Source organism: Oryzias latipes, chromosome 22 (assembly GCF_053564925.1).
Source record: "Oryzias latipes strain Hd-rR chromosome 22, Olatipes_Hd-rR_3.1".
Lineage (NCBI taxonomy): Eukaryota > Metazoa > Chordata > Actinopteri > Beloniformes > Adrianichthyidae > Oryzias > Oryzias latipes.
In genome coordinates this window covers 1332038-1357518 of record NC_136258.1, presented here as the reverse complement: position 1 = coordinate 1357518, position 25481 = coordinate 1332038, and the positions used below count along the sequence as shown (strand labels likewise).

At 42.2% G+C, this 25481-nt stretch overlaps 1 protein-coding gene across 3 annotated transcripts in view; it reads left to right on the top strand.

The window, feature by feature from the left end:
* The window catches only part of alk (ALK receptor tyrosine kinase), a 705488-nt gene that overhangs the window by 244949 nt on the left and 435058 nt on the right, over nucleotides 1-25481 (top strand). Inside the window, exon 1 of one of the 3 annotated variants that reach the window (XM_078940523.1) lies at nucleotides 14811-14933. The exons of the other annotated variants lie outside the window; for them this stretch is intronic. Coding sequence (XP_078796649.1) covers nucleotides 14912-14933 — 22 coding nt within the window. The 5' untranslated portion in view covers nucleotides 14811-14911. Of the gene's footprint in view, nucleotides 1-14810; nucleotides 14934-25481 lie in introns of those variants that run through there. 3 annotated transcript variants of the gene reach the window in all.

Here is a 25481-nt window from a genome sequence, read left to right as displayed (position 1 = left end):
GACTGAGTTATGAGCTAAATTGGAACAAGGAAGTGGAGACTTTAACCACTTCTGATTGGTCAGACTGATGACATGTGATTAAGCCTTCAAGAATGATTGGTGGAGTCGTGGAGACAGTAAAAGCTGCGGGACTTTTCCTTACACAGTTATAGCTGCAGCTATTTCGCGTTACCGTTATTCTTATCAAAATGTCTTTAATAGAATCAAATAAACACAACGAAAAAAGTATTTTATGATCGTTTATATTCCTAACTACTCAGTGTTTTATCAGGACCTGTTTGGATGAACAAAGAGCTGATTTCCTGGAGATGGTTAATGTTTTTAGGATCGGTTAATGAGGGCAATTTTCCACGGCACACTTGACCATCTCCCACGGCACATTAGTGTGCCGCGGCACACTGGTTGAAAAACACTGCTCTATCTGACACCAAGCACGAGGCATTTTTATTCAACACACCTCTAAGCAGCCAAACAGCATGGACTTGACTTCAGGTCTTAGACACTTCAGTCATGGTTCAACAAAATGAAACACGCATGCCCGGCCGCATCCCAGAATCCTTTGGGGCCATTAGACCCAACGTGCACCAGATCGCCGTTACAATATGATGAAGCTTTCAAGTTAAAAGCAATCGTTAAAAGCAGCGTAAAAAAGTCCACCGTCACCAACGGGTTTGGAAAAGCCGGTTTGCTGCGTGACGGAGAGAACAGCGCATGGAGTGAATTTACACTCCTTTTACGGTTTCAAAGGAAACCGTAAAAGCGGAATTTTGCTTTGAAAAACTCACAGCCTCCGTGTGAGCTGGAGACATCTTCTCCTGCTGATTGAGCTGCGGGGCCGATGGCAGTCTGAAGGCTCCCACACGTAACAACGCACCCGCCCCTCATACACAAAACGTACAGTATTAAGTCCGATTGCTTTGCACAGAAACGATTTGCTCCGTCCACCGGCGCAACGGGGACGAAGTGCTCCTCCTTGAAGCCGCCCTGGCCAGAGGTGTCGGAGTAGATAGGAAGGGGAGACAAGGAGCGCGCGGGGCGGGAGCGGAGCGCAGAGGCTTCTGAATTCTGACGCACGCGCCGCACTGAGGCGCGCGTATCGCGTATCAGGCTGAGGCGCGCGCTTTTCAGTCGCCGCTGCTTTATTTTACCGTTGTGTTTTCTAACCAGTCCTGTTACTCCCATAACGCTGCCGCGACACAAGCGGAAGGAGAGCTTTACCCGTTCACCCCTCCATGCACTGCTGATACTCATTCTTAAACACGTACAACAGTATGGCGAGCCGGGCGTTGGCCCCGCCTTTAGCCCCTAAGACTCATGGGAAATGTGGAATCGCGGATGTAAATTTCCTCATTATAACTGAGGGATGTAATGTTGATTATATGGTTACTGTTTGTAATTTTATGTATGATACCTAGATTGTCAATAAGTAAAAAAAAAATGAAATAAAAACACCATAACTGAGGAACTTGTGAACAGAATAGAGGTCCATGCTGTTTGACAGATGTCGATACACTCAAATACATGAGCCAGAGGCAAAGCTGGAACCACCCACAATGTGCTAATGAATTGCACTCACTCTGGGATGCTGGGCGTGATCTGTCAGGATGACAATACCGGCTAACACATGCGCGGCTTGTACTCTGACGCGGCTTGTGTATGTATAAAAGCAGTCAAACACGTGAATATGGGTGGGTGCGGCTTGTAATCGGTGCGCTTTGTAGTCCGGAATTTACTCTATATTTCTTGCATTTTATTTGTTTCGGAATCTGAAAAATTGAAAAATTCTCTGTTCCATCCGTCTATGTCACTCTCGACGCAGGCCAAGGCGCTCTTCTTGGTCACGTGATAGGTTACCACTAAAATAAAATCCAGGACCTAGCAAAATGAGTAAAACACAAACGTCTTTGGAAAGTTTCTTTACCAAGGGGAAAAGGCCCAGCCAGGAGACAGAAGAGGAGCCTTTGACTTCCAAAAAAAGAAAGTTTCATTTAATAGTCACTACCTCTTTTTTTGCACCCTGTGTGGGAAGGGGAGAGGATGATAACACCTTTGAAATGTACTATGTCATGCGTGTCGAGATAAAAGCTCACAGTTCGCCTTGTCACGTCTCTGTTCCTCCTTCATTGTAGCATTGCTACGTTGGCCTCATCTCAAAGACCGGTCCGTGATAACTTTGTCTGACGTGACACCAGTCCGTGGCATTTTAAAGATTTGGGACCACGGCTCTATAAAGTGCACTATGTCATCAGTATCGATGGAAATCAGACATAGCATGTGTCTCTTGGTCAGTGTTACTAGTAATGTTGGGAGTTAGCTAACACTTTTAATGTGGCTAACGTGTAGCGTGTTACAAACAAGTCTTAGAGTTACTGTGAATGCAGTTTATAAAGTAAGAGTGACAGACAAACTTATCTCTGACTAAATAACTATCGTGAAATTTTCCCAAGTAGTCTTTTAATTATGATCATGCAGTTCTTAGAGAAAATCAAAAAACCTTATTTCAACATTAAAAATTCAAAAAAAAAAAGAAATTCATGTCTGACTTGCAGGCGGGACTGTTGGGGTGGAAGTAGCCCGCCTCCGCTGATATTCCATCATCCCACTAGCTTACAGCCCCTCACAGCACCAACCTAACATTAGCAGTGCAACAAAAACGTTGAGCAATATTGAAGCTGTTCAGCCGTAGATTTTAAGCAGATGTCAGCTCGGACAAGGAAGATGGAGACGCCAGAAGACTTCTGCAAGTGAATGCATCAGAATGGAGCAGCGCAGGGAGGCTTTGGCCAGCCCATTTCTGTGGCTGCATCACAACTGAGAGCTTTTTCAAATGGCAGGTTTTGATTTTTTCCTGATCAAAATGCAGTTTTGATCCATTTGGTTTTTTTTAAATATGGAATGCTACAAGAACAAGTTGAAAATACCAAAAACAAGGTTCCATTGGAGAGGGTCTTTAATGCGCCTTATACCATAGTTTGCCTCATAGTGCAGAAAATACAGTTTACTTTTTTGTTTTAATTGTTGTTAATAAAGTCAACCATGTCTTTTAATAACCTTTTTTTATTGTTACTTCAAAATGACAATCGCTTATTTTATAAACTCTGGCATCCAGTTCTGTCTTGCAGAAACTGTTTAGCTGTTACCAACACCTCACTGAAACATTTCTTGTGTTGTGTAGTTTTTAGATGAGATTAGATAACTTTATTTATCCCACGATGGGGAAATTCACTTATCTGCAGCAGCAAGAACATTCAGAAATGACAGCAAAAAGGATATCAAAAATGACATTCAAATTAAATAAATACAGGTGCAAAAGTGACGTGTGATCCACTGCAAACATGGGATCAACTTTTTTTTTAATATTTAAATAAATAAGAAAAAAAGTACACAGCAAAGAAACAACCGTTAAGGAACAAAAGCAACTGAAAACAACAACTGCAACGAAAGTAAATGAATAAATGAGTGAAAGAAAAACATCCGTGGGTGTTTTTATATCTCCTTGCTGTTTAAGATTTGTTGTCGTCTTCTATAACTATATGTTAAAGTTGAAACAAAAAAAGATCTAAACAATTACTTCATTTTGATACGGTAACAAAAGCACTAACATATTTCAGTGTGTAATGCTGATTCATCCATCCATGCTCCCTACTGCACCTCCTCATTTAACCTGCTTGATTTTTTACCTTCCAAGTGGTAGCAGTATCAGTGGTACAAATCATTTTCTCACAAACAGGCTCAATTAAAATAAGGCAATTTGGGGATTGTGGAGGGAAGCAAATGTTGAAAAGTAATAAATTAGGTCAACGTTTGACCTTAAGATCACAACAAAGAAAAACCAAAAAGTCCTCAAGCACATCTTTCATCTTTCGATTTTTTTTTAACTGTAATCCCATTGACTTTATATTTTCAACAGAAATGCTGCCCGTCCACAGTTGTTTTTGTGAATGCAATTAAAAATGTTGGATAGGTAATATTTTTACCATGAGGTATATTAATAGGTCAACAGAGTTGTTAAAAATGTATTGTAATTCCTTTTCTTCCAGGTTTCCAGTTTTAAATTACCACAGCAGTATGAGGCCTCATATCATAGAGTCCAACCATAGCTAGGATTCTTGTCAGTATGCACCCCTGAACTAACAGAGTGATCTACTGTTCATCCTCAGATTGAGCCTCTCTTGAAAGCTAAAATACTCTCGCAAGCATACCCCCACATCATCCACCCCAAATACACACACTCACACACCAAATATGTACCTACTTGCCGTCTGCCATCAATTTTCGCAGATATTGATCTGTGGGGTTGCACCCTTGAGCGAGGTAATTTTACACTTTTCTCCAGCCACCTCTCCAACTCCCCGATCTTACCCCAGAGTCACTTTCACTGCATTTGAAGATGTGGAGTCTCACTGGATTTTCACTCTGCTGGTCAGTATTCCTCTTGTCAGTATCTGGTTGATGTTTTTTGAAATTCAAGAAGGAACATTCGCATGAGACAAGACAAATGCACGCACAAATTATAAATATTCCTTCACTCATTATTCTGTAATTACAGAATGCTGTATTTGTCTTTCTTTCACACATTTTTTCATTAAAAACTGTTGCAGTTGTTATTTTTACCTTCCATAACGGTTGCTTTTTGCTGTGTATTTTTGTACCATTTATTTTTGTTTAAATTCACTTTATCACATCACTTTACCCTCTGCCACTTTTTCTTTTCTTCTCTGTTTGGATTTGTGGATGTCTTTTTTGTTTTTGCTGCCGACAATAAGAAAACTTTCCCATTGTGGGATAAAGAAAGTTTGATCTTATCTTATCTAATCTTCTGGAGATGGTGCCAGCAGTAACTGGTTGTGGTTTACCTTTGAAGTTGCCTGTTCATGACACCATTATTCATGGACTTTTATAAATTAATATAATTCACACTGTTAGACTCATTGGGCCAACAGTAAACAGCTCTAATATTGTACAAACCAAAATAAATCAGATTTTAATGGCATATTCCTGTATGTTATATGGTGAAAAGGAAAGATTTTTGTCCAATCCTTCAAATGGGTTGAACCTACTTCTGTGGTTAAATAATGGTGACTGGGATTAGCGGATGTGCTGGAGGTTATGGTGATGGAAGGAGAAATGTGAAGAACCGATAGATGAGGAAAATGCTAGAAAGCATAGAGTAAAAGAGGTGACTGTTGTGATGCAGGAAATAGCATAGATCACTAAGGACAAAGTGAAAAAGATTCAAAGAGGATGAAGATTGGTAAATTGATTGGTATTGACAAGAGGAATGGTGAGGTTCAGGAAGCTGAGGTTGAGAAGGTGGAGGACTTTAAGTACTCAGGGTCAACAGTCCAGAGCAACAGAGAGTGGGGAAAGAGGTAAGGAGGGTGTGCAAGCAGGTTGGAACGGGTGGAGGAAGGTTTCAGGTGTGATCTGTGACCAAAAAAAGTCAGCAAGAATGATATGGAATGTTGTAGAAAACTGTAGTAAGAGCAGCCATTTTGTTGGTTTAGAAACTCCAAACGCTACGTTCACAACACCCTCAACAACACGCATTCAAGCGTCCACCTCCATTCAAAGAGGATAGAAAAACATGTTCAAAACTCTCATGTTCAAATGCATCTATGCACATGTCTACGACTGTTTTCAGTCTAACATGACCACTGAACTCACATTGATTGTTAAACAAGGTTGAAGTAATTAGGGAGTCGGATTTGGGAGTGACGCAATTAAACTCACCAAACTTAGAGCATAGCTGGTATATGTTGAACCCAGACAAGGCGACCAGCCTGATGACATCTGTGTTTATTTAAAAAACAAAAGATAAACCAAGGTCACTCTCCTGACATGATAGTAATCCATATCCGCCAATGCAAGAACTCTACTGTAGCAATGAACCAAACTGTTTGCATTTCGCACCCAAGTCGCAAGATTTGCACTGTTTTTACATTTCACTTCAAGCCTTCACCAACAGAAGGTGGTCGATACGTGCTACTAAACAGTAGAAAAAGAAGAAGCTCCTCCTTATTTGTCCAATATGAACACATTGGACTAAATGCACGGTTAGCACATTCTTGAATGCCTATCAAATGCCCAGTGTGTACGTAGCTTGCGAAAGAGACAGTAGGCAAAGATATCAGGAAGGAGGACTTAAGGGAGACCAAGGAAGAGGTTTGTGGATGCCGGGATAAGAGAATATGAGGGGGCTCTGTGTTAGCACAGAGAAAAAGGGTTGGAGGGAGCGAACATTTCGCTAAGGCTACTCCTGAAGAAAGCAGACGAAATGCCAAGTATCTTAATAATGGCTGTTAGTGACCAAGAGATTACACTGAAACATTTCTGTGTTGAGGAATCAATAGTCGACTTCGGAGAGAGAGAAAAACACCAGTCCATACGATGGCAATCCCGTATGTCAACCATGCAGATGTAGTATTTTAGGCTATTTTGTGTGCTGCTTCCTGCTGTCTTGCTGGTTGTATTTGAGCATAACAGCTTATCTGCACACTTTGCAGATAAAGAAGGTGAGACTGACTAATGATACCCCACAGCTGCTTTGCTGTGCAGCCTTCATCAGAAAAGAGTGAACTGCTGATGAATGTGTTTCATCATTGGTAGCAAAACAATCAGGCTCAGAGAGCCATAGATGGACAGAGAAAGGCTGAGTGTTGAGTTATTTTATTAAAATATGGAACCCTTCAAATTAGAAACCGAAAAATAATACAACAGAGGTCTTGCTGTCAAACTGAATGTTGTTGCACTGAGTATGGAAAACACCTCTATTTTTAGAGAGATCCTGTTTAGATGGAGAAGGAGAAGTAGTGATAAGACCTGGAGGTAAATATTGGTGATTAAAATGACAGCATGACACCGGTATTAAGAACTGATTTTCTTTTTTATGTATTTAGTCCATGAGTTTAATGCAAAGATGTAGCATTGATATTGTTACCCCTGTTGGTTTGATTCACCAAATCCCCTGAACAGCTACGTCCACACCGGCCCCGGCAAAAAGAAGAAGAAAAAGAAGAAGAACCCCCCCCTGCTTGTTCATATCATAAACACGCATTTATAAATCTGCATTTCGTCATTTCATCACATGCCTGCTGTGTTCGTAGCCTTGGTTGGTCATTATGAGGAGATATTCTTTAGGACCGCAGAAGCTTTGAAATGACACAATGATGGATTCATTAGATGCAAAGTTTTATAATATAATAATGAATTCATTCATTTCATTTTAGAAAAAAATATCACAGACTGTCTAAAGGACACATTGTTAAATTTGGACAACCTTAGAATATGTAAGAACTATGGATTCAAAAGATATTTAAATAACCCCCTTTTGTTTTTGAGGGTAAACTTTTTTTATTTTTTATTTAAATTAAAATTAACTTCTATATTTTGGACCTAACAGAACAGGGAGGAAGAGTTAAGTGAGGGAAAAATCACAGAAAGGCATTAAAAAGGCAAAGAAAGGATAAATGGTTGAGAAAGACAGAACAGAACACGAAACAAAAGTTTATGTTTATGGCTTGTTAGTGTCGCTAACACACGTGAATATTTACAAAAGGGCTGGATTTTCTGCACAAGCACACACATCCAAAAACGCAATCATACATACATGTATATTCATATACTGGTTCAAAATATAAAATGACGCAATAAATGTAGATAAGAAGGTGGGAGCCCAGACCCACTGGACAGAGCCTACAGCTGATAGTACAGCAACAATGGCAGTGAGGACCACCGGACTCCTCCCTCAAATAAAGATACAGACTGATAGACATCCACCCCAAGGAAACTAAAGCTAACTCCTCAGAAACAGAATCACTCCAAGGTGAGGTCAGAATCTCCAAGATGATTGTTCAAGTCAATTTCATCTTCCAAAACTGGTCAATCAATTTCAATCAATTTCTTATTTGTATAGCACTTTTTAAGCAGAAGCAACCAAAGTGCTTAACATAAAATCACATAAAATCAGAGGCAATATGATACAATAAAGAATCAATAAAAGTAATAAAACAATAAAACAGTAAAAGAATAAAATTGACAAGCTGACCCACTAAATCCGCTCACTGGAGTTAAAAGCCTGACTAAAAATATGAGTTTTTAAAAGTGACTTAAAATCACTGACTGTTCTGGCAGACCTCACAGAGAAGGGGAGAGCATTCCAGAGTTTAGGATCTGCAACTGAAAAGGCTCTATCTCCCCGAGTCACAAGCCGAGTCCTGGGAACTATTTAAAGCATTTGATCTTCAGACCTTAGGACTGGACGTGGACGATACACATGTAACAGCTCAGAAAGATACTGAGGTGCCAGACCATTCAAACATTTAAAAACCAAAAGTAAAATCTTAAAAGTGATCCTAAAAGACACAGGCAGCCAGTGAAGAGAGCGTAAAAGTGGAGTAATATGCTCACAATGTCTGGTCCCCGTTAACAGGCGGGCCGCCGAATTCTGAACCAGCTGGAGACGGCTGAGCAGAGATTGGTCAATACCACTGTAGAGAGAGTTACAGTAGTCCAGTCTGGAAAAGATTAAAGCATGAATCACTTATTCCACAGCATGAGGAGGTAGATATGGCTTAACTTTGCTTATTAGCCTCAAGTGATAAAAACTAGACTGGACTACTGCACTGACCTGCCTGTCAAATTTAAAATGCCTGTCAAGGTTTACCCCAAGATTCCTAATAAAAGGAGCATCTGAGGGGTCCAGGGGGCCAACAGCACTACAGCAGCCTGTCAGCAGGTCAGTCTTTCCAAAAACGAACACCTCTGTCTTGTTTTTGTTCAGACAGAGGAAGTTCAGCTCCATCCAGGATTTGATTTCCGCCAAGCACTTCTGTAAATTGCCAAGACCCTCCGCTCCTCCAGACTTTAAGGGAACATAGATCTGGATGTCATCGGCGTAGCAGTGGAAGGAAACATTATATTTCCTAAAAATGGACCCCAGTGGCAGCAGATAGAGCGAGAATAAAAGAGGGCCTAAAACTGAGCCCTGGGGTACACCATGCTTGAGTGGAGCTTCTGGAGAAGAGTACTGCCCAACTTGGACAGAAAAACTCCTACCACATAAATACGACTTGAACCAACTGAGTGCTGTGCCCTTCACACCAACAGAGTGCTCCAGTCGGGATAATAAAACACTGTGATCCACTGTGTTGAAAGCAGCAGTGAGATCTAAAAGAATTAAAACAGTGGAGGCCCCAGAATCCTCAGCTAAAAGAAGGTCATTGCTCACCCTGAGCAGAGCGGTTTCAGTGCTATGACAGGATTTAAAACCAGACTGAAACTTCTCAGAGATATCATGTTTTGTTAGATGGTCCTGTAATTGAAAATAAACCACCTTCTCTAGAATTTTTGAAAGAAAAGATTACTTTGAAATCGGCCTAAAGTTTGAAAGAACATTAGGATCCAAGTTATGCTTTTTCAAAAGGGGCTGCACAACGGCATGTTTGAAAGCAGCTGGCACACCCCCCGAAACAAGGGAAGAGTTGATGAGACCAACCATCCAGGGGCCTATGGCATCCAAGACCTCCTTCAGGAGTCTGGGGGAACACAGTCACCTGGGCAGGAGGAAGGCCTCAGGTGCTGAACTATCTCAGAAATCTGAGAGGAAGTGACAGACTCAAAGTGATCTAAAACAGCAGGTGGTGACGTTAAAACAGAGGGGTCATGGGTACAAGGGGAGGGTAAAAAACTGGTGGCTTAAAGGGCGACAGAAAAACTTTAAACTTTGATCAATGCTGCTTTAGCTTTGTCTCATAGTGTAAAGGTTGCTGTTGCTTTTTTTATATATAAAAGTTTTGAAATGTACAAAACCACAGAATCTGTCCACTTCTTAAAAGGCATTTTCTAACTGTTAAATATTACTGTCACTCCAGACCAACCAAAACTCAATTCCCATTAAATGGAAAGTTTGTATAGTTGTTAAAGCAGAAACAAATAGTCATTTGTTAAAATGCAAGACTGTAATGTGAGTTTAACTATTTATTTAGAACTACAAGGCGTTTTTACGGACTCAGTAATTACCTACTTTGTGTCGTCTTAACAAATAAATTGCTTGCATAGATGAGATTTTCATGAAGTGTAAAGAAACAGTACAAAAGAAAATATGATGTTCAGGCAGAGGCGGCATCATAAACAGCACAAACTTCTAAAAGACAAAGAAAATATATCACAATTTTCACCTGAAAATTATTTTTGTTGTAAAACTTTTTTTGACTTGACAGAATAACAAAAATAAATGAAAAAATATGGATTTAACCTGCCAAATGGGTTGAAAACTTCTGCTAACACAACTACGGAGACCGTTTGTGGGTTTATATTATTGGGGAAAGTTGAAATCACCAGTAATGTGCATGAGTGAGTGGTGGGCATAACAGGGGTGTGCCATGTACTTTCCCCTCCAGAACAGCTATGTTCCTCACCTGTACTTTCAGTTTTGTTGACTGCTGGTCTGCTCCCTATTCATTCCAACTCTCACTGAACGCACTGCGGTCGAGTGGTCGGTCTCCTACATTTGGTCACATTATCCTTTATTTAAGTTGAATGAGAACATATTACAGTAATTATTGGAATTCACAAATGCCAGGTCCCCATTGTTGTGCTTGAACTGTGGAGCAGAAAGGAGTGGCACAAAGAAGAAATAATTATTTTTGTTAAAAGCAGTTGCAACTTCTTGTCAAACGTTTAACAAAATGCTTGATTTTATTCAAGTATGGACTTGTTGTGCATGCCCCAATGTAATGTGTGTTTGTGACACACAGGGGCTGAACTGAAGCTTTAGATTGGTTTTGCTATACCTGACCAAATTACTTTTTATAAACTAAGTTAGCTTTCAATACTCCGGGGGATTTTTTGCTTCATATGAGGAGTCCATGCAGTGGACATCAACACAGTGCAGCGAAAACCCTAAAAGCCCTTATCTCCCATCAGCAGGTGTGGTGGCTTGGTGGATGTTGATTATAGTGTTGTAGAGAGGATCATGATGGACACAGGTTGGATTGCTTCAAGTACTGCCTGCATGATTATGTTAAGACTCCCTGACATTAGACTGTGTCAACAGTGAGAGGGAAGAGCCACACACCATAATGTGCAATAATATGTTATCTCTGTCAGTTTTTCACGGGAAAGTGGCTGGTTTTGTATTTTTTCTATTGTAAATATAGAGAGGGACCAATCACATGCAGACAGATGGAGGCAAGGTAAATGTGCTTCACCCCACCCAGTCATCTCTCCAAAGAATTATTAAGCGCAGCGTCTGACCTGCAGGTGGGTGGAAGGAACTGAGCCACTGACAGCAAGAGCAGCATCGAATTTAACTGTGTGTCCAATTTTAAGTCTTTAATTGTCCAATTCACAGGGTGTACTTCTTTTTTTCTTTTTGAGAAAACGTGGCTAGATACAGGAAAGAGCATGTTAACATGGGAGGCCACAGCACGGTGAAGGTGGAAATAATGATAACACAATTTTATGATGGCAACATCACGCCAAGGGTCACGCTGATTCATAAGTTGGTACAATATGCTGTTTAGACCGCTTATTACACCTTGTATGATTGTCTCAGCAGGCCTGCAAAACTGCAAAATAACGACTACAGAATAGATCCACAATGTCATGCTTTTACTTAGTAAAACATAACATCTTTGTTTTAGTGGTTTTACTCATAAAAGGTACTACACAAGGTTAATTACTTTAAACACTAACGTTTTAGCTATATCCAACACGGAAATACGTTTCCATTTTCTATTAAAACGTCAGTTATGATCAGAGCTGGCGCATAAAGGAGATATTATATATTTATGACCACATAGTCAAAGACAAAATATGACTGGATTATTTATTAATGACTACAAATAGGCTGGGTAATTTGCTCAAGAAATCAGAGATTTGATTTTGTTGTGCAGGAAGAAAAAGTCTTGACAGCTGTGGTTACATTATTGGTAGTGAATCTCGAAGACTTAAACACATCAATTCAAAAACTGTTACATTAATTATTACTTCGAAAAGGAATATTTTTACTCGAATTCTATAATTAAGCGCTGCAGAAAAAAAGGGCAAAAAACAATGCAAAAATACTATCATACAAAGAAAAGTCTCAGAAGTGATTTTATAGAAAACAGATTTACACATGTGCAAAACAATCATTCAAACAAAAACATGCATTAATGCATAAGTATCCATACGGGTGGATACGAGGTGTCTGCAACACCTGTCTAAAAATTGGGAAAACCTGTTCCGGGCACGCAGGTGGCCCACACGAAGATTGACTGCTTGGTAAGCTTGTAGGGTGAAAATGTTCATGCACATGTTTTGATGGTCATGCTGCCAGCAACAGGTCGTAGTAACAATTAGAAAACATGTTCAGTAAGTTGTATCAGAAGCATCAACTTCTACCACAAACTGATTGGAAGGATCAGGTTGAGCCAAGACAGGAGCAGTGGTGAACAACCGCTTGAGCTTCTTAAACACCGAGTCAGCCGCCTCTGTCCAACAAAAGGGCGTGGAGGTTAGACCTGTGAGGGGCGCAGCGACGGAGCTGTAGTTACGGATGAAACGCCGCAGAAAATTGGCAAACCCCAGAAAACGCTGGAGCTGTTTTCTGTTGTTAGGGGCAGGCCAATTAACCACTGCACTCACCTTGGCCGGATCAGGCCGCAACTCCCCCCCTGCGATAACAAACCCCAAAAAGGAAACACAAGGAGAATGAAACACACATTTCTCCGCTTTAACAAATAATCTGTTCTCCAACAACCGCTGGAGGACCAGACGAACATGCCGCCTATGTTCGCTGGGATCCCTGGATAAATAAGGATATCATCCAAGTACACAAAAACAAAATGCTGGAGGAAATCCCGGAGTACGTCATTGATTAACCCCTGAAAAACCGCAGGAGCATTAGCCAAGCCAAAAGGCATGACCAAGTACTCGTAATGTCCGAGCGGCGTGTTGAACGCCGTCTTCCACTCGTCCCCAGCCTTGATGCGCACCAGATGATAAGCGTTCCGCAGGTCCAGCTTGGTGAAGATTCTAGCTTCCTGCAATGACTCAAACGCAGAGTTCATTAGGGGAAGAGGATACCGGTTCTTTACAGTGATGGCGTTCAAACCCCGATAGTCTATACATGGCCGTAAGGAACCATCCTTCTTCCCAACAAAAAAGAAGCCAGCCCCCAAAGGAGACGAGGAGGGTCTAATGAGGCCGGCCCTCAGTGAATCAGCAACGTACTGTTCCATAGCCTCTCTCTCCGACCTAGACAGATTATACAGGTGGCTCTTAGGTAATGGAGCTCCGGGCTGCAAGTTAATGGAACAGTCATAAGGTCTGTGGGGTGGCAGAGAAAGAGCCTGAGACTTTGAAAAGACCTCCCCCAAGTCATGGTACTCCGGTGGCACCGCGGAGAGGTCTGGTAAGGGCGGCTGCCCAACTGAGGCTGCGGGGCCAGGCTCTGGATGTCGAGCTGAGCGCAAACAGGTCTCATGGCAATGGTTACTCCAACTAGTAATACTACTAGCGGACCAATCAATGACCGGATTATGTTTCAATAACCAGGGGAACCCCAACACCACCGGGTTCTGCGGAGATGAAAACAGAAAAAAACGGGTGTACTCATGATGGTTACCAGATAAAATGAGGTGGACGGGGTCAGTCACCTTGGAAATGGTTGCAATGACCTCGCCGTTAAGCGAAACAACCTGTAATGGACGGGGAAGCAACCTGGTTACAAACCCGGCCTGTGTGGCCAGCTCGGCATCCATGAGATTCTGCTCAGAACCTGAGTCTAACAAAGCCCTGATGGGTACCCCCACTTTCTGAAAAACTAGGTGCCCCTCCAAAAAGCAAGCATTGGAAATAGCTCTAGTGGGCGTTTCTCCGCCGCTCGTCAGTGTGCCCACTCTTAGTGACGAGCGGTGGCTTTTGGGCAGTCCCGGCAGAAATGACCCCGCTTCCCGCAGTAAAGGCACTCACCAGCCGTCATCCGTCGTCTGCGTTCGGAGGTGGTGAGAGACCCTCGACCCAATAACATCGGTTCCTCAGTAGAAGGAGCTGGGGTGTCTGTGGAAACAGGATAGTCATGAGGAGATTGTGGCGCTACTCCTCCTGCTGGGGAGAATGAGCCCACGCGTCGCTCTCGCCGGCGATCCTGCAGCCGGTTATCAATTCGGATTGCCAGCGCGATGAGGGCATCTAGGGATGACGGCAAATCCAGCGGCGCCAGCTGGTCCTTCAGCTCATCTGACAGGCCCTCCAGGAAGGCATCTGTAAGCGCTGCGGGGTTCCATGCGCTCTCTGAGGCGAGAGTCCGGAAGTCGATTGCGTAATCCGCCACTCGGCGTCCTCCCTGACGCAGCCGCATCAGCGCTCGAGCAGCCTCCCGGCCTGGTCTCGTATGCTGGAAGACCTGTGTAAAGGCTTCTAGGAAAACCGGGAGGGAATCACAGGTGGCGGCCCCACGTTGCCATTCTGCCGTAGCCCACGCTCCGGCCCTGTCCGTAAGGTGGGAGATGATGAACGCCACCGTAGGGTACGTGGCTGCCTGGAGCTCAAAATGCAGTTCGCATTGCGTAATGAATGCCCGACAGTCCCCCGAAGCACCGGAAAACCTCTCAGGTCGGGCCAGCGGAACCGCAGGAGTGAGGAGCGCCGGAGCCAAAGGTATGGACGCCGAGGAAGACGGCTGAGGCGGATGGGATGGCGAAGACGATCGGATCTCTCCTGCCAGCTGATCAAGCCAATCCCCGATCGCAGACCATTGTTGCTCTTGACGGGCGGACATCTCCAGCATACCCCTCCGAAGGAAGTTTAGCTGTTCATCTTGCTGGCGGACGACCCACTCCTGGGCGTTGGAATCAGAAAGCGGACCCTCTGCTCCCGCTGCATCCATGATTGACGGGATCGTTATGTCAGGCTCGACGCGTGGATGCAAAAGCAGGAACACAGAGGTACGTTGAATCAAGGTTTCTCTATCTTTCCTTTAATCTCGAAGTACAAAGAATGCAAAACGATCCCGTGACAGACACTGGGTGGAGGAACTTAAATACACAGCAATGATGAACAACAGGTGTGCGAACAGGTGCAATTCATAAACAGAAGTAAAGGTGGAGGCAACACAAACGGGAGAAACCGGAAGTAACCAAAATAAAGGCCCAAAGAACCCGGAAACCCCACAACCAATCTAGAAAGCGAAACAAACTAACCCACCCTGGCCCATGAACCTCACAAAAACCCCATCACCCACACGGGTCAACCCATCATACTGGTACATGTGACTAAGGCATAACATTCATTCATTTTCATTCATTCATTCACATGAATGAAAAAAAAAATAAGGCATAACAGTCCGTCATAAATGAGGATTAATGGAGTTTACTTTAGTGAAACACATAATGAATTGAGTCCATAAGATTCAATCTAATGGAACATTTGTAAACACTAATTAAAATTATTGTTGCATAAAAAAGGCCTTCTTCTGCCTTTTTTATTGTTTCTTAATACACCAAACTTTAGCTTTATGTCATAGATTTGTAGTACTGTTTGGGTTGTAAATAGTGGGGAATAATGATTGATCATTCATGTTACAATGATGATACCAGGATAAGTATCAGCTCTAAAAACTACATTGAAAACCCTGAAACTTTACATGGTCAGAGTGCTATGAGACCCCAGTTTGTGTGCCAGTTAAACAAAACCCTTTCAAACAAAGTTGTGACAAAAGGAGTAATTGTAATAGATGGAGCTGCAGTTTTGTGGGAATTGACAACTTGTTATTAATATTACACACAACAAGCTGCCACTTTAGCAGTGTTTGTACCGATGATACATGGGCTGCCTCTATCAGGCAGCTCCTTTGAAGATGTCCAGAATCATCTAAAAAAAAACACTCAGGAAGTAACTGCAAGCCAAGCGACAAACACATTATACTGCCTGTGATGCATGACTCGACTGGAATCAGTGCAACTCTCAGAATTACAACAATCGCATTTTTTGGTAGTTAAATTGAGTTTTCACAACATTTTTGTCCATCTAGAACAGGAAATGTGTAACTTTTTAGCATATCAAAGCTAATATTCGCTAAAATAGCAAAGAAAAAGCTTGTTAGCTTGGTACACAAGGCACCAATATTTTAGATTGATGCTCTATGTGCCAACTGGAGAGACAGATTTAAACAAGGGAGGAGAAAATAGAAGTTTATGATGAAATACACAGAATAGTTCTCTCAGAAGGTCTTAGGACATAAAATTAAGTCATAGGGGGAAAAATTCAAACCATGTGTGTGGTATCATCTGAAAGAATATGGCTGTAATAATATTTCTGGTGACCTCGGTGAGAAGAAGTCTGGCATAATAGATGAATTAGTCATGGCTTGTTAATCATGTAGTTTTCCCCTGAAAGAACCTTTTATGCACGGTTTCACTTAATGTCCATGCAGATTTAAGACTGAAACTGAATAAAGAGCTCCATTTACCCACTTTAAGTGTAAATTACCACTGTAGCTTGCTGCAGCAATACTGATGATGCTATGCAGAAGGTGCAATTGACTGCCTTAAATCTGTGATTTGTGGGGGGTTTAGCCAAAAACTAAAGACCATTACACATACACAACAATTCACAAACCAATTAACACTGCATGAACATCCTGTAGTGACAAAAGCACTTAACCCAGACTTTAGCATTCTAGTAGCTTGTTTTTTCGTGAAGTGGCCCTAAAATGCTGTTTAAAGACAGTCCAATTGTAATAACTTTTAAAATATACACCAGCTTTAATTTGGAGATTTTTGATGAAACACCAATATTGCAATGAAAAACCAACCCCTTTATTTTTCGCTCATCTTCTTAAGCCTTGCCTGCACTCGGGTTGCTCAAACCTGAAATGTAAATAACAACATTAAAAAAGGAGAATTCACTAAACATTTCTGACATCTAACAACATTGCACTGAACAATCTGCATGGGAAACAGTACAACATCACTTTTTACTGAATATCCCAGCCAGGGTCTGTTTTCGTACCACTAGAAAAACTGCATTTCTCTTAAGAGATATACTGCGCTGGATCATTTCTGAGGTACACTTACTTCAGTTTATCAACTCCAAGATCACCTGAAGGGCTCATCGCCATGGAACTTGGCTGCACTTGCCTCGATGATGCTGTGCTCTCCCAGTTTTTCAGTCAAATTCTAATGTCCATTTTTATCAATTTTAGAATACAATAATACTGAATGCAAAAGTAGAAGTAACAAAAAGAGGTTTGACACATGCAATTTCTGGTGCTTTATGGTAGATTCCAGGCTAATAAATCATCTTGTGATATCAAAATATCTTTTTTGTAAATTCAGCAGTTACTAATAGTGTTTTATAAAAAATTTTTCTGTTCTTTAAAAAGTACATTGAAGCTTGAAGAAAAAAAAACCTTTCCACCAGTATTAGAAATTTTACATGGTGAATAATTGGACACCTGATTTTATTTGAGTTAATACAAGAATTTAATAATGTTTTATAAATTGACACATTGTTTTGTATGTAGAAATCCAGAAGAACAAGGGATCAATAAGGATTTTGCTGCACCAAATGACAACACAGAATTCTCCAAGAATCTCATTAAAACAGCAAAATTATGACTCAAACTCCTGTTTAACTGTCACTTCTGTTTTATAGTAAGAATACAGTTTGCTAAGATGCTGTTGACAGCTTTTTTTATTGGCATGATGTTGCCAATCCTGGCATTAGATTCAAACAACTAATCATGTTTCACCCTACAGGATATTATTCTAGTACACTGATGATACTGGACAATACATGATGTTTCTTATAATTTTCTATTATCATCATTTACAAGCTGGATGATGAAGTTTGAAGTAACCGTACCACATAAAGTAACTTAGCTTATACCTTTCAGATGTCCTTACAGTCGTCTATGAAGATTTCTGAAGAAACTTTAAAAAAGTAGCTTTCACATAGACATGCAAATTTGCAACAACAAAAAACTTTTATAAACATTGGATATATTAAAAAATGCAAATTCACACAAGCACACATATACAGTACAATCTATACATTTTTTTTCTTTTCTCCCAAGTCCTTTGGTTGGTCTAGCAGAACCACATCTCCCTTGACACACTTCAGAGACACACTGATCAGCTGGGCTGAAGCACAAACCGGCTTAATGTCAAACCCAGACTTTGAGAATGTTACTATGCGAAAGGATCTGTGAATTAATGTATAAAACATGTTGGAAGCACATTTCAAGCTTAAAAAAAATCAGTGTCTTTGGAGAATCTGGAAAAAGATTGACTTACCGTGTTTTATGCATAATAAGGCCCACTTAAAAGCCCAAATAAAGGGGGGCCAGTGTCATCCGCTTCGGCTGCGGGGTCTGGGGGTGGGGTGGGGGTCTTGTCGGCCCTGTCCTGTGGGGGGGGCATTCTGGGGGAGGGGGGGGGGGGACTATTGGTACGGGGCAGGGGGGGTTGACGGGTCGGGGTCTCCGCTGAGGCCATCGGCGGTTTCCCCGGCCGGTTGGCTGCCTCGGTCCCGTCGAGGCCTGACCAGAGCTCTTCTAGGGCCGGTGTTTGGGGGTGGGGGCCTGGGCTTGCTCCGGGGGGGGGGCGGCGCTTTCTGGCTCCCCTCTCTCTGTGTGGGGGTGGTGGTGCTGGGCCTGGGGTGTCTGCGCCTCCGGGGGTGGGGCCCCGGGGCTGGGTGGGCCTGGCCCCCTTGCTGGGGGGGGGGGCGGGGGACGGCTGTTTGACCACCGGGGGACAGTCTATCATCTGTCCCCAACTTACCCCCTTCCTCATATAACCTCATAATAGGGTGAGGGGGTGGGGGGCTTAGCCTGCGATGAGCCTTGGGGGGGGGGTTTACTAGGCAGTGGCCCCCCTCCTGTGGTTGCCGTATGGAGTGGGCCCCCCCTCTTTCGGTTTTATTTGCACCTTAGACATGTAGGGCCCTTGGTAGGGGGGGTGCTTGGACATCACTGCCAGCAAGCAGCGGATGTCCTCCTAGCACCCTACCCGCCAATTTTAACCGCACCTTAGACATTTAGGGCCCCTTGGTGGGGAGGGTGAGGGGACGTCACTGTGAGTAATCAGGAGACGTCCCCTTAGTGCCCTACCCGCCAATTTTAACCGCACCCCCCTTAGTACACACACCCCTCCCCCCTCAATATATACATCCCAACATAAACACACACACATGCACACACACACTCTCTCAAACACACATACACGCACACACATTTTGCAAGGAAGGTGGGACCTAGGACCATCTGTCCCCTGCCTCTTCCCTGGTGGGGGGTACGGGCCCCTTTGCAACGGCGGCTGTGTCCCCGGGGTGCCGGCTTCCTGGGCCCGGCGGTGCTCTCTCCGCGCGGTGGGGGGGTTCACATTACATCTGAGCCGGGGGTGTTCGTGTCCCTGGGGGGTGGGTTCTGGTCCTTGCTCCTGAGTGCTGGGCCCCGCCAAATTTCCAACTGTGGCCGAGCCTGGTATTTACAACACCCCTTGTGGGCCCTCTTTTTTCCCCGGGGTTCCCCCCTCCTGGGCGGGGGCGGCGGGCCCCTGCCTCGCTCCTCCCTGGACCAACCGTCGGTCGGGCGGATGGCTGCCTGGAGTGCGGAGTGGGTCTCCCTTGGGGGGTCCTGGCTCGTACCTGGGGTTGGGGCGGGGGGATGCCCGGAACTCCTGGGTGGTGGTGGGGTGCTCGTCTGGGGCTGTGGGCGTCCTTCTCCGGTGGGGCCCTGCGTTGGGTTCTCCCGGCGCGGCGGGGTGCTGCTCTCCTGGTTGGGCTGGGGCGGCGCCCTCTGTCCCTCCGTGCCTCCCTGCTCTCTGGCTCTGGGGGCCTTGCGGCGGCCCTGCTGGCCCCGGCCTGGGTGGCGGGCTTGGTCGCCCGGGCGGCGGTTGTTCCCTGCCGGTTCCCGTGTGGCGTTGGGGGGATTCCGGCTGCCGCTGCTGGTGCGGTGGGGGTCTTGGGGTGGGGATGGCTGGGCACTCTCCCTCCTTCTTTTCACGTTCCACCATCCATTTTAGAAGAACATAAACACTCACCTGAGCACAGGTGTTAGCTCAACAGACTGAATGACTGAAATATTTCACACTAGTTGGTTTTAAGGCATAAGTATGCGTGTGAACACTATCTGTTTTGTGCACATGTCGACAGGTGGACATTTTTTGCAACTAACACGTGTTTATAACATTTGAGTGTGTGTGTGGACAGGCTCCGCCCTTTTTTTTTTTTTTTACATTTAAACCTTACCATAATGATTAACAACCAGTAAACTTGTTGCTTTATGCTGCTTCATGGTCTTATCCCCCTTCCCCTCCTATTATCACCCCCTACCCCCCTCTCTCTAACATCCCTCTCTCTTCTTCCCCTCTTTCCTTTTCCGTCCGGTCCAACACCAAAGATTTTCAGACATGTTTGAAATTAATAAAGTTTGGCCTCAATTACAAAAGGGGTTTATTCAGACATACATTTGGTTTGTCTGAAGATTAATAACCCCTCTTGTTAAAGTAAAATATGTCCAACACAGGAGGCCCTCAGCTCTCATCTGACTGCCCAGCTGTTGGACAGGAGAAGTTAAAAAAAAAAAAAAAAAAAAAAGCCCAAATAAAAACAACAGTGTGCCTTATAGAGCGCCTTAAATAAGAATTAATTGTGCTTACTGATGCTGAAGAGATTTTGAGAGGAAAACTGTGCTCTTTCAAGATGTTTGGTTGGGTGTTATTTTAATATGCTGACGTGGCCAACGTGTAGCGGTGTTGAACTGTTATTTTGATTGCTATAACAATTGGAGTTAGCGTTTTCACAGTAATATTGGTTTTAGCGGTACAAGTCTGTTTTTTATGTGTTGCAAACAAGGTTGGAAGTTACAGGTTTTGTGAATATGCTAACATGATGATGTGTTTAATGTGTAGCCGTGTTGGACTGCTTTTTGTTCTCGTGTTACTGACAAAGTTAGAAGCTAGCGTAGTTACAGTAATATTTGCTTTAGGGCAGGGGTGTCAAACATACAACATAAAAGCAAGCCGTATCCGGCCGCCAGATGGTTTAATCTGGCCCACTCACGAAGAGTAAAAATTACAAGGATGTTAAAAAAAAGCATGCTTGTAGTTCGTTCCTGTGGCGAGTTAAGACTTTTTAAGGAAATAACCGAAATGCGCAATTCCGCCACTAGGGTAAGCAATGGAAAAGCAAAATAGGTGAAGCAGCATATCTCTGCATATGCCAAAAGTGAAACCTAACAGCTTTGCGTCTGGGTAAGATGCAGTTTGGTTCCCTGCGAGCCTCACCGCTGTTACGTTGCTATAAGAATGATTATTGACACACTAATGACCAAAATGTTGTCTAAGACAAAAAAGGTTGGAGTGCCAAGCTTTCCAGGAGAAATGGACAGAGTTTTATTTGTTCACGCATCTGAATGCCAAACCTGCATGCTTAGTATGTAATCAACACGTCGCAGTGCTCAAAGAAGATAACATTCACCACGATGAGACTCACCATAAAGAAAAGTTTCACCATTTGCAGCAGCAGTTAAGAAAAGAGATTTGCCAACTATTAGCAGGGCTGAAAAAACAACCATCTTCATTTACTGCAGCCGTGATGTCACTGATGGAGCAGTGAAAGCTGCCTTATTGCTAACAAGTTGGTGCAAATATCCGAACCATTTTCAGATGGTGAACTTATGGAAAAATGTATGCTGAAGCCTTGTGCCCCAAAAGCAGTCGACCTTTGCCAACATGAGTCTGTCAAGGATTATAATTTCAGATTCATCTCTGAGGAGACTTGGGCAGTTGGATTAGGAACAGAATCTGGTCATTTATTGCATTTTTTTTTTTTTGCAGCCCCTCTTGAGTTAATTATCGAGATTGCTTCAGTGCCAGATGTAAAATATTCTGTCTGTATCACATTGAATGAACCAATATTTTTTTTAAGTGAAATTTTATTTGTGATCCATTGGCCTCTGACAATGCATGTGTAATAATAAGTGATTAGGCTACTATTTTGCTTGAGGCATTTTTTCCAACTGGAAAAACAAAAGCAAAGCTACAGATAACAAGCTGACCATAGGTTGGTTTGCTTTTATGTTTCTGGTCCGGCCCACTGCTTAAGGGGTCTCAGTCTGTTTTTTTACGTGTTGCAAACAAGGTTGGGAGTTACAGATGTTGTGAGTACGCTGACACAGTTAACACTTCTAATGTGTAGCGTGTTTAAAACAAGTTTTAGAGCTGTGCAGAGAGCAGTGAATAAGGTCGGACTGACTGAAGGACTTATTTCTGATTTCTGTCTCACTTAATGTGCCTTATAGTTCGGTGCACCATAATTAGAAAAAATAGACCATTTATTGAAGGTGGGCAGCATAATCTGGTGTGCCCTATAGTGTGGAAAATACGGTAACTAAATAAATTCCCGTAAAAAAATATTTTTTGGGTTTATTTTTGGTACCATTTTTGGTAAAGATGTGGCACAATTTTTTTTGGTTTTGTTCCCAAAAGCAAGACCTCTAATCTTTTTTGTCACATGTGCACAAAATCCAAGTCATGACTGTATGAACCGTTTGAGCTGTTGCTTCAGGAGAAAACAAACTTCTAAGATTTAAAAACTAACTCCATGTAATCATCCTTTAAAAATATAAAATTACCTCCACCATTAATGTTTCCTCACGTTGTGTAGAGTGGGGTACGTGTTTCAAAATGGCAAATGTCACCTTTTTCTAAATAATATGCTTATTATTGTTGTTAAAGGGTTTCAGAACTGTATATTTCTTATTCAATGCTTAAGACAAAATATTGTTCCTTTTATCTGGCTTAACACATTGAATCTAAAGTAAAAACAGACTAAGCATGCTTGCAAGAGCTCTGAATCATGGAAATGTTAAATTATGGTTAACTTGAGAGAAGATATGTCATGATGCAAACAGCTGATAGGCTGCAGTGATAATTACCTTGTAATACTTGTCCTGTTTCAGAGGACAGGTCTCACAGCAAAAAGGGGGGAGATAGATGGATTCCATGCCACGAAAAGAGGGATAATGTGGGTGTTTGTGTGGAAAAGGCAGAGGCCAAAAGAGCAAATACTGGTGAAATAGGGCTGGGAGAGATGGCAGGTTAAGAGTCGCTCCAGATTTATGAAGCACCGTTTTCAGTTTTTAAAAGCCTGCCTGCATTACATTAACTCCAGTGATTACAGGGGGGTTGGGAGGTGCTGTACTAAATCATGTCCACTTTCATACAGCAGCAGCTCTATCTTGATGGATTGTGATGGGTAGCTGGGGCCTTGCACGTGACTGTAGCAAAGTTTGAGGGGAACAAACAAAGAATGAGTAGTCAGTTATGTTTTTCTGTTGTACGTGTAATGAATGTTTTGTGCAGGGGGATTGTTAGTATCAAGCTTGTCAACTTTGATGAATGAAAATGAGGTTTCTGGGTGAAGGGAAATGGCAGCGGGTTTGCTCCATACCAACGGTCCGGCCCGGCCCACAACTCAGAGGTACATTTTTAATGAACTACTGCCACTCTACTGAAACTATGTCTGGAAAACGGCAGGTTTTTGATTTGGTCTAAAAAGGACATATTTAGAATTAAAAAACCATTCATTAGGAACGCTTTTACAGTAGATTAGAAGATGATCTGACTTAGATTTTAAGAGGTTTTGTTGCTTTACTTACAACATTTTCTTTTTTTTTTTTGTTACAATGCATTGATCCATGACTCAGCAGATTGCAGAACCACAGCATAAAGAAAAACACATGTCAGCATGTTAATGTTTTTTCATTTTATGAATAGTTTCCACTGGCAGTTAAAACGTACATCTGAGAGATGAGGAAAAGCTTCTCAGTTTATAGGGCGGAAAAGAAAATCGTCTTTTCATCCTCTCAACACCACACACTCACTCACAACCACATTTTCCTGGCAGCAGCAAAGGCCACAAATATTGGGTCCTTAATTAACAGCTCAAAGTCCCTGAAGCAAATACTGCAACAAATATTTAGTCTTCAAACCTTTGTAAAACGGCTTTAGAATTATTCTTAGGTCCTTGAATAAATCAATAGTGTTTCTGTTCATAAAAATTGCACATTGTAACAACAAAACAAAACAAAAAAGGCCAGTTTGACGAAACCGCTTTGGAATTTCTGAACCATCCCAGTGGTGGCTGTGGTGAATTTACCAACAGCTGTGCTGATTCACACAGAGTTACAAATTGGTCTGTCAACTCCCTTCAGAACATGAAAGATTGTTGAGATGTGTCTGATGCAAGCTGTCATGTTGCTGCCACCACAACACTTTTTTGTCAAGTCATGTGAAAAACCGATAAAACCATTTGTCCAAATGGTTTTTTTTTTCCTTCAACTTTGACTCAAGTAGATATTGAGTGTGCAGCTCTGCATTCTTTCAGTGGCTGATGCATCGTTTGTGTACACTCAAGATCCGAAACTTTGTACTGACATGTTTAAAAGCTGTAGTTGTAGCCAATAGGAACACTTGCATGTTAAAGTGCAACATTCAAATACAAATCTTGTATTCATTTCTTTTTTTTGTGTACTTTATTTTTTAAGATATATTTATTCATTTCAATTCATTTTACTTGATGCAGTTTGTTGTTATATTTTATTCATTCATTGCTAATCATGTTTGTAGAGAAAATACCATATTTTTTGGAGTATAAGTCACATTTTTTCATAGTTTGGCTGGGGGTGCGATTTTTGCTCAGGTGCAACTTATTTTTGAAATTTAAAATGAGTCGATATAAAGAGTTGAGTTGACTTGGTTTCATGTTCTTTATGTTATGGTAATCTGAGTATATGTCCATATTTTGTGCTTTTTAGATTTCTTCTTTGTTTCATAAAACTAAACAAGCAATAATGGGTTAGGGTAGTGAATCGCACAGATATTTAGTCAATCCAGATATCGATTCTGCTATGATTTTCCTTTCAAGATGAAATGACCGCTCTTGGTCTCGTATTTTGTTGAAAACATCTCTTTCAAAGTGTGACCCATACAGTAAATGGCTTTTTTCTTCTCTTGAATTTTGTGGCTGCTGCCACTTATACTCCGGAGCAACTTATAGTGTGGAAAAAACGATAGTAAGATCATTAACTGAATTTATCACAAGACAATATCACCACTCCACTAAAGTCTTCCATTGCCAGTGTACTCTGCCAAATGCTTAATCTTTGTTTTACCTAAAACAAGTTCCAAAGAAAAAGAAAAGTTGTTTTTAATTAATTTGAATTGTCTAAAACTAGTTTTTAGAGTCCCTATACTGATGTTTCACTCATTTTTTCACTCAGTTTTCAGCACTGAAATACCAGTATTCATATACAAATACACTATTTCTGTAGCACATTTGGTCTGGTAGAAAACTGAATGTTTAATAAAGACTTTAAAAACTAATTTGTATATAATTTCATAAACAACTTTCACTGATGTTGAAGAGGTTAAGGGCCACGGCGATGTCAAGGTCGTCTTATGTTCCCTGTTTTGAGCTGGTAATCGTTT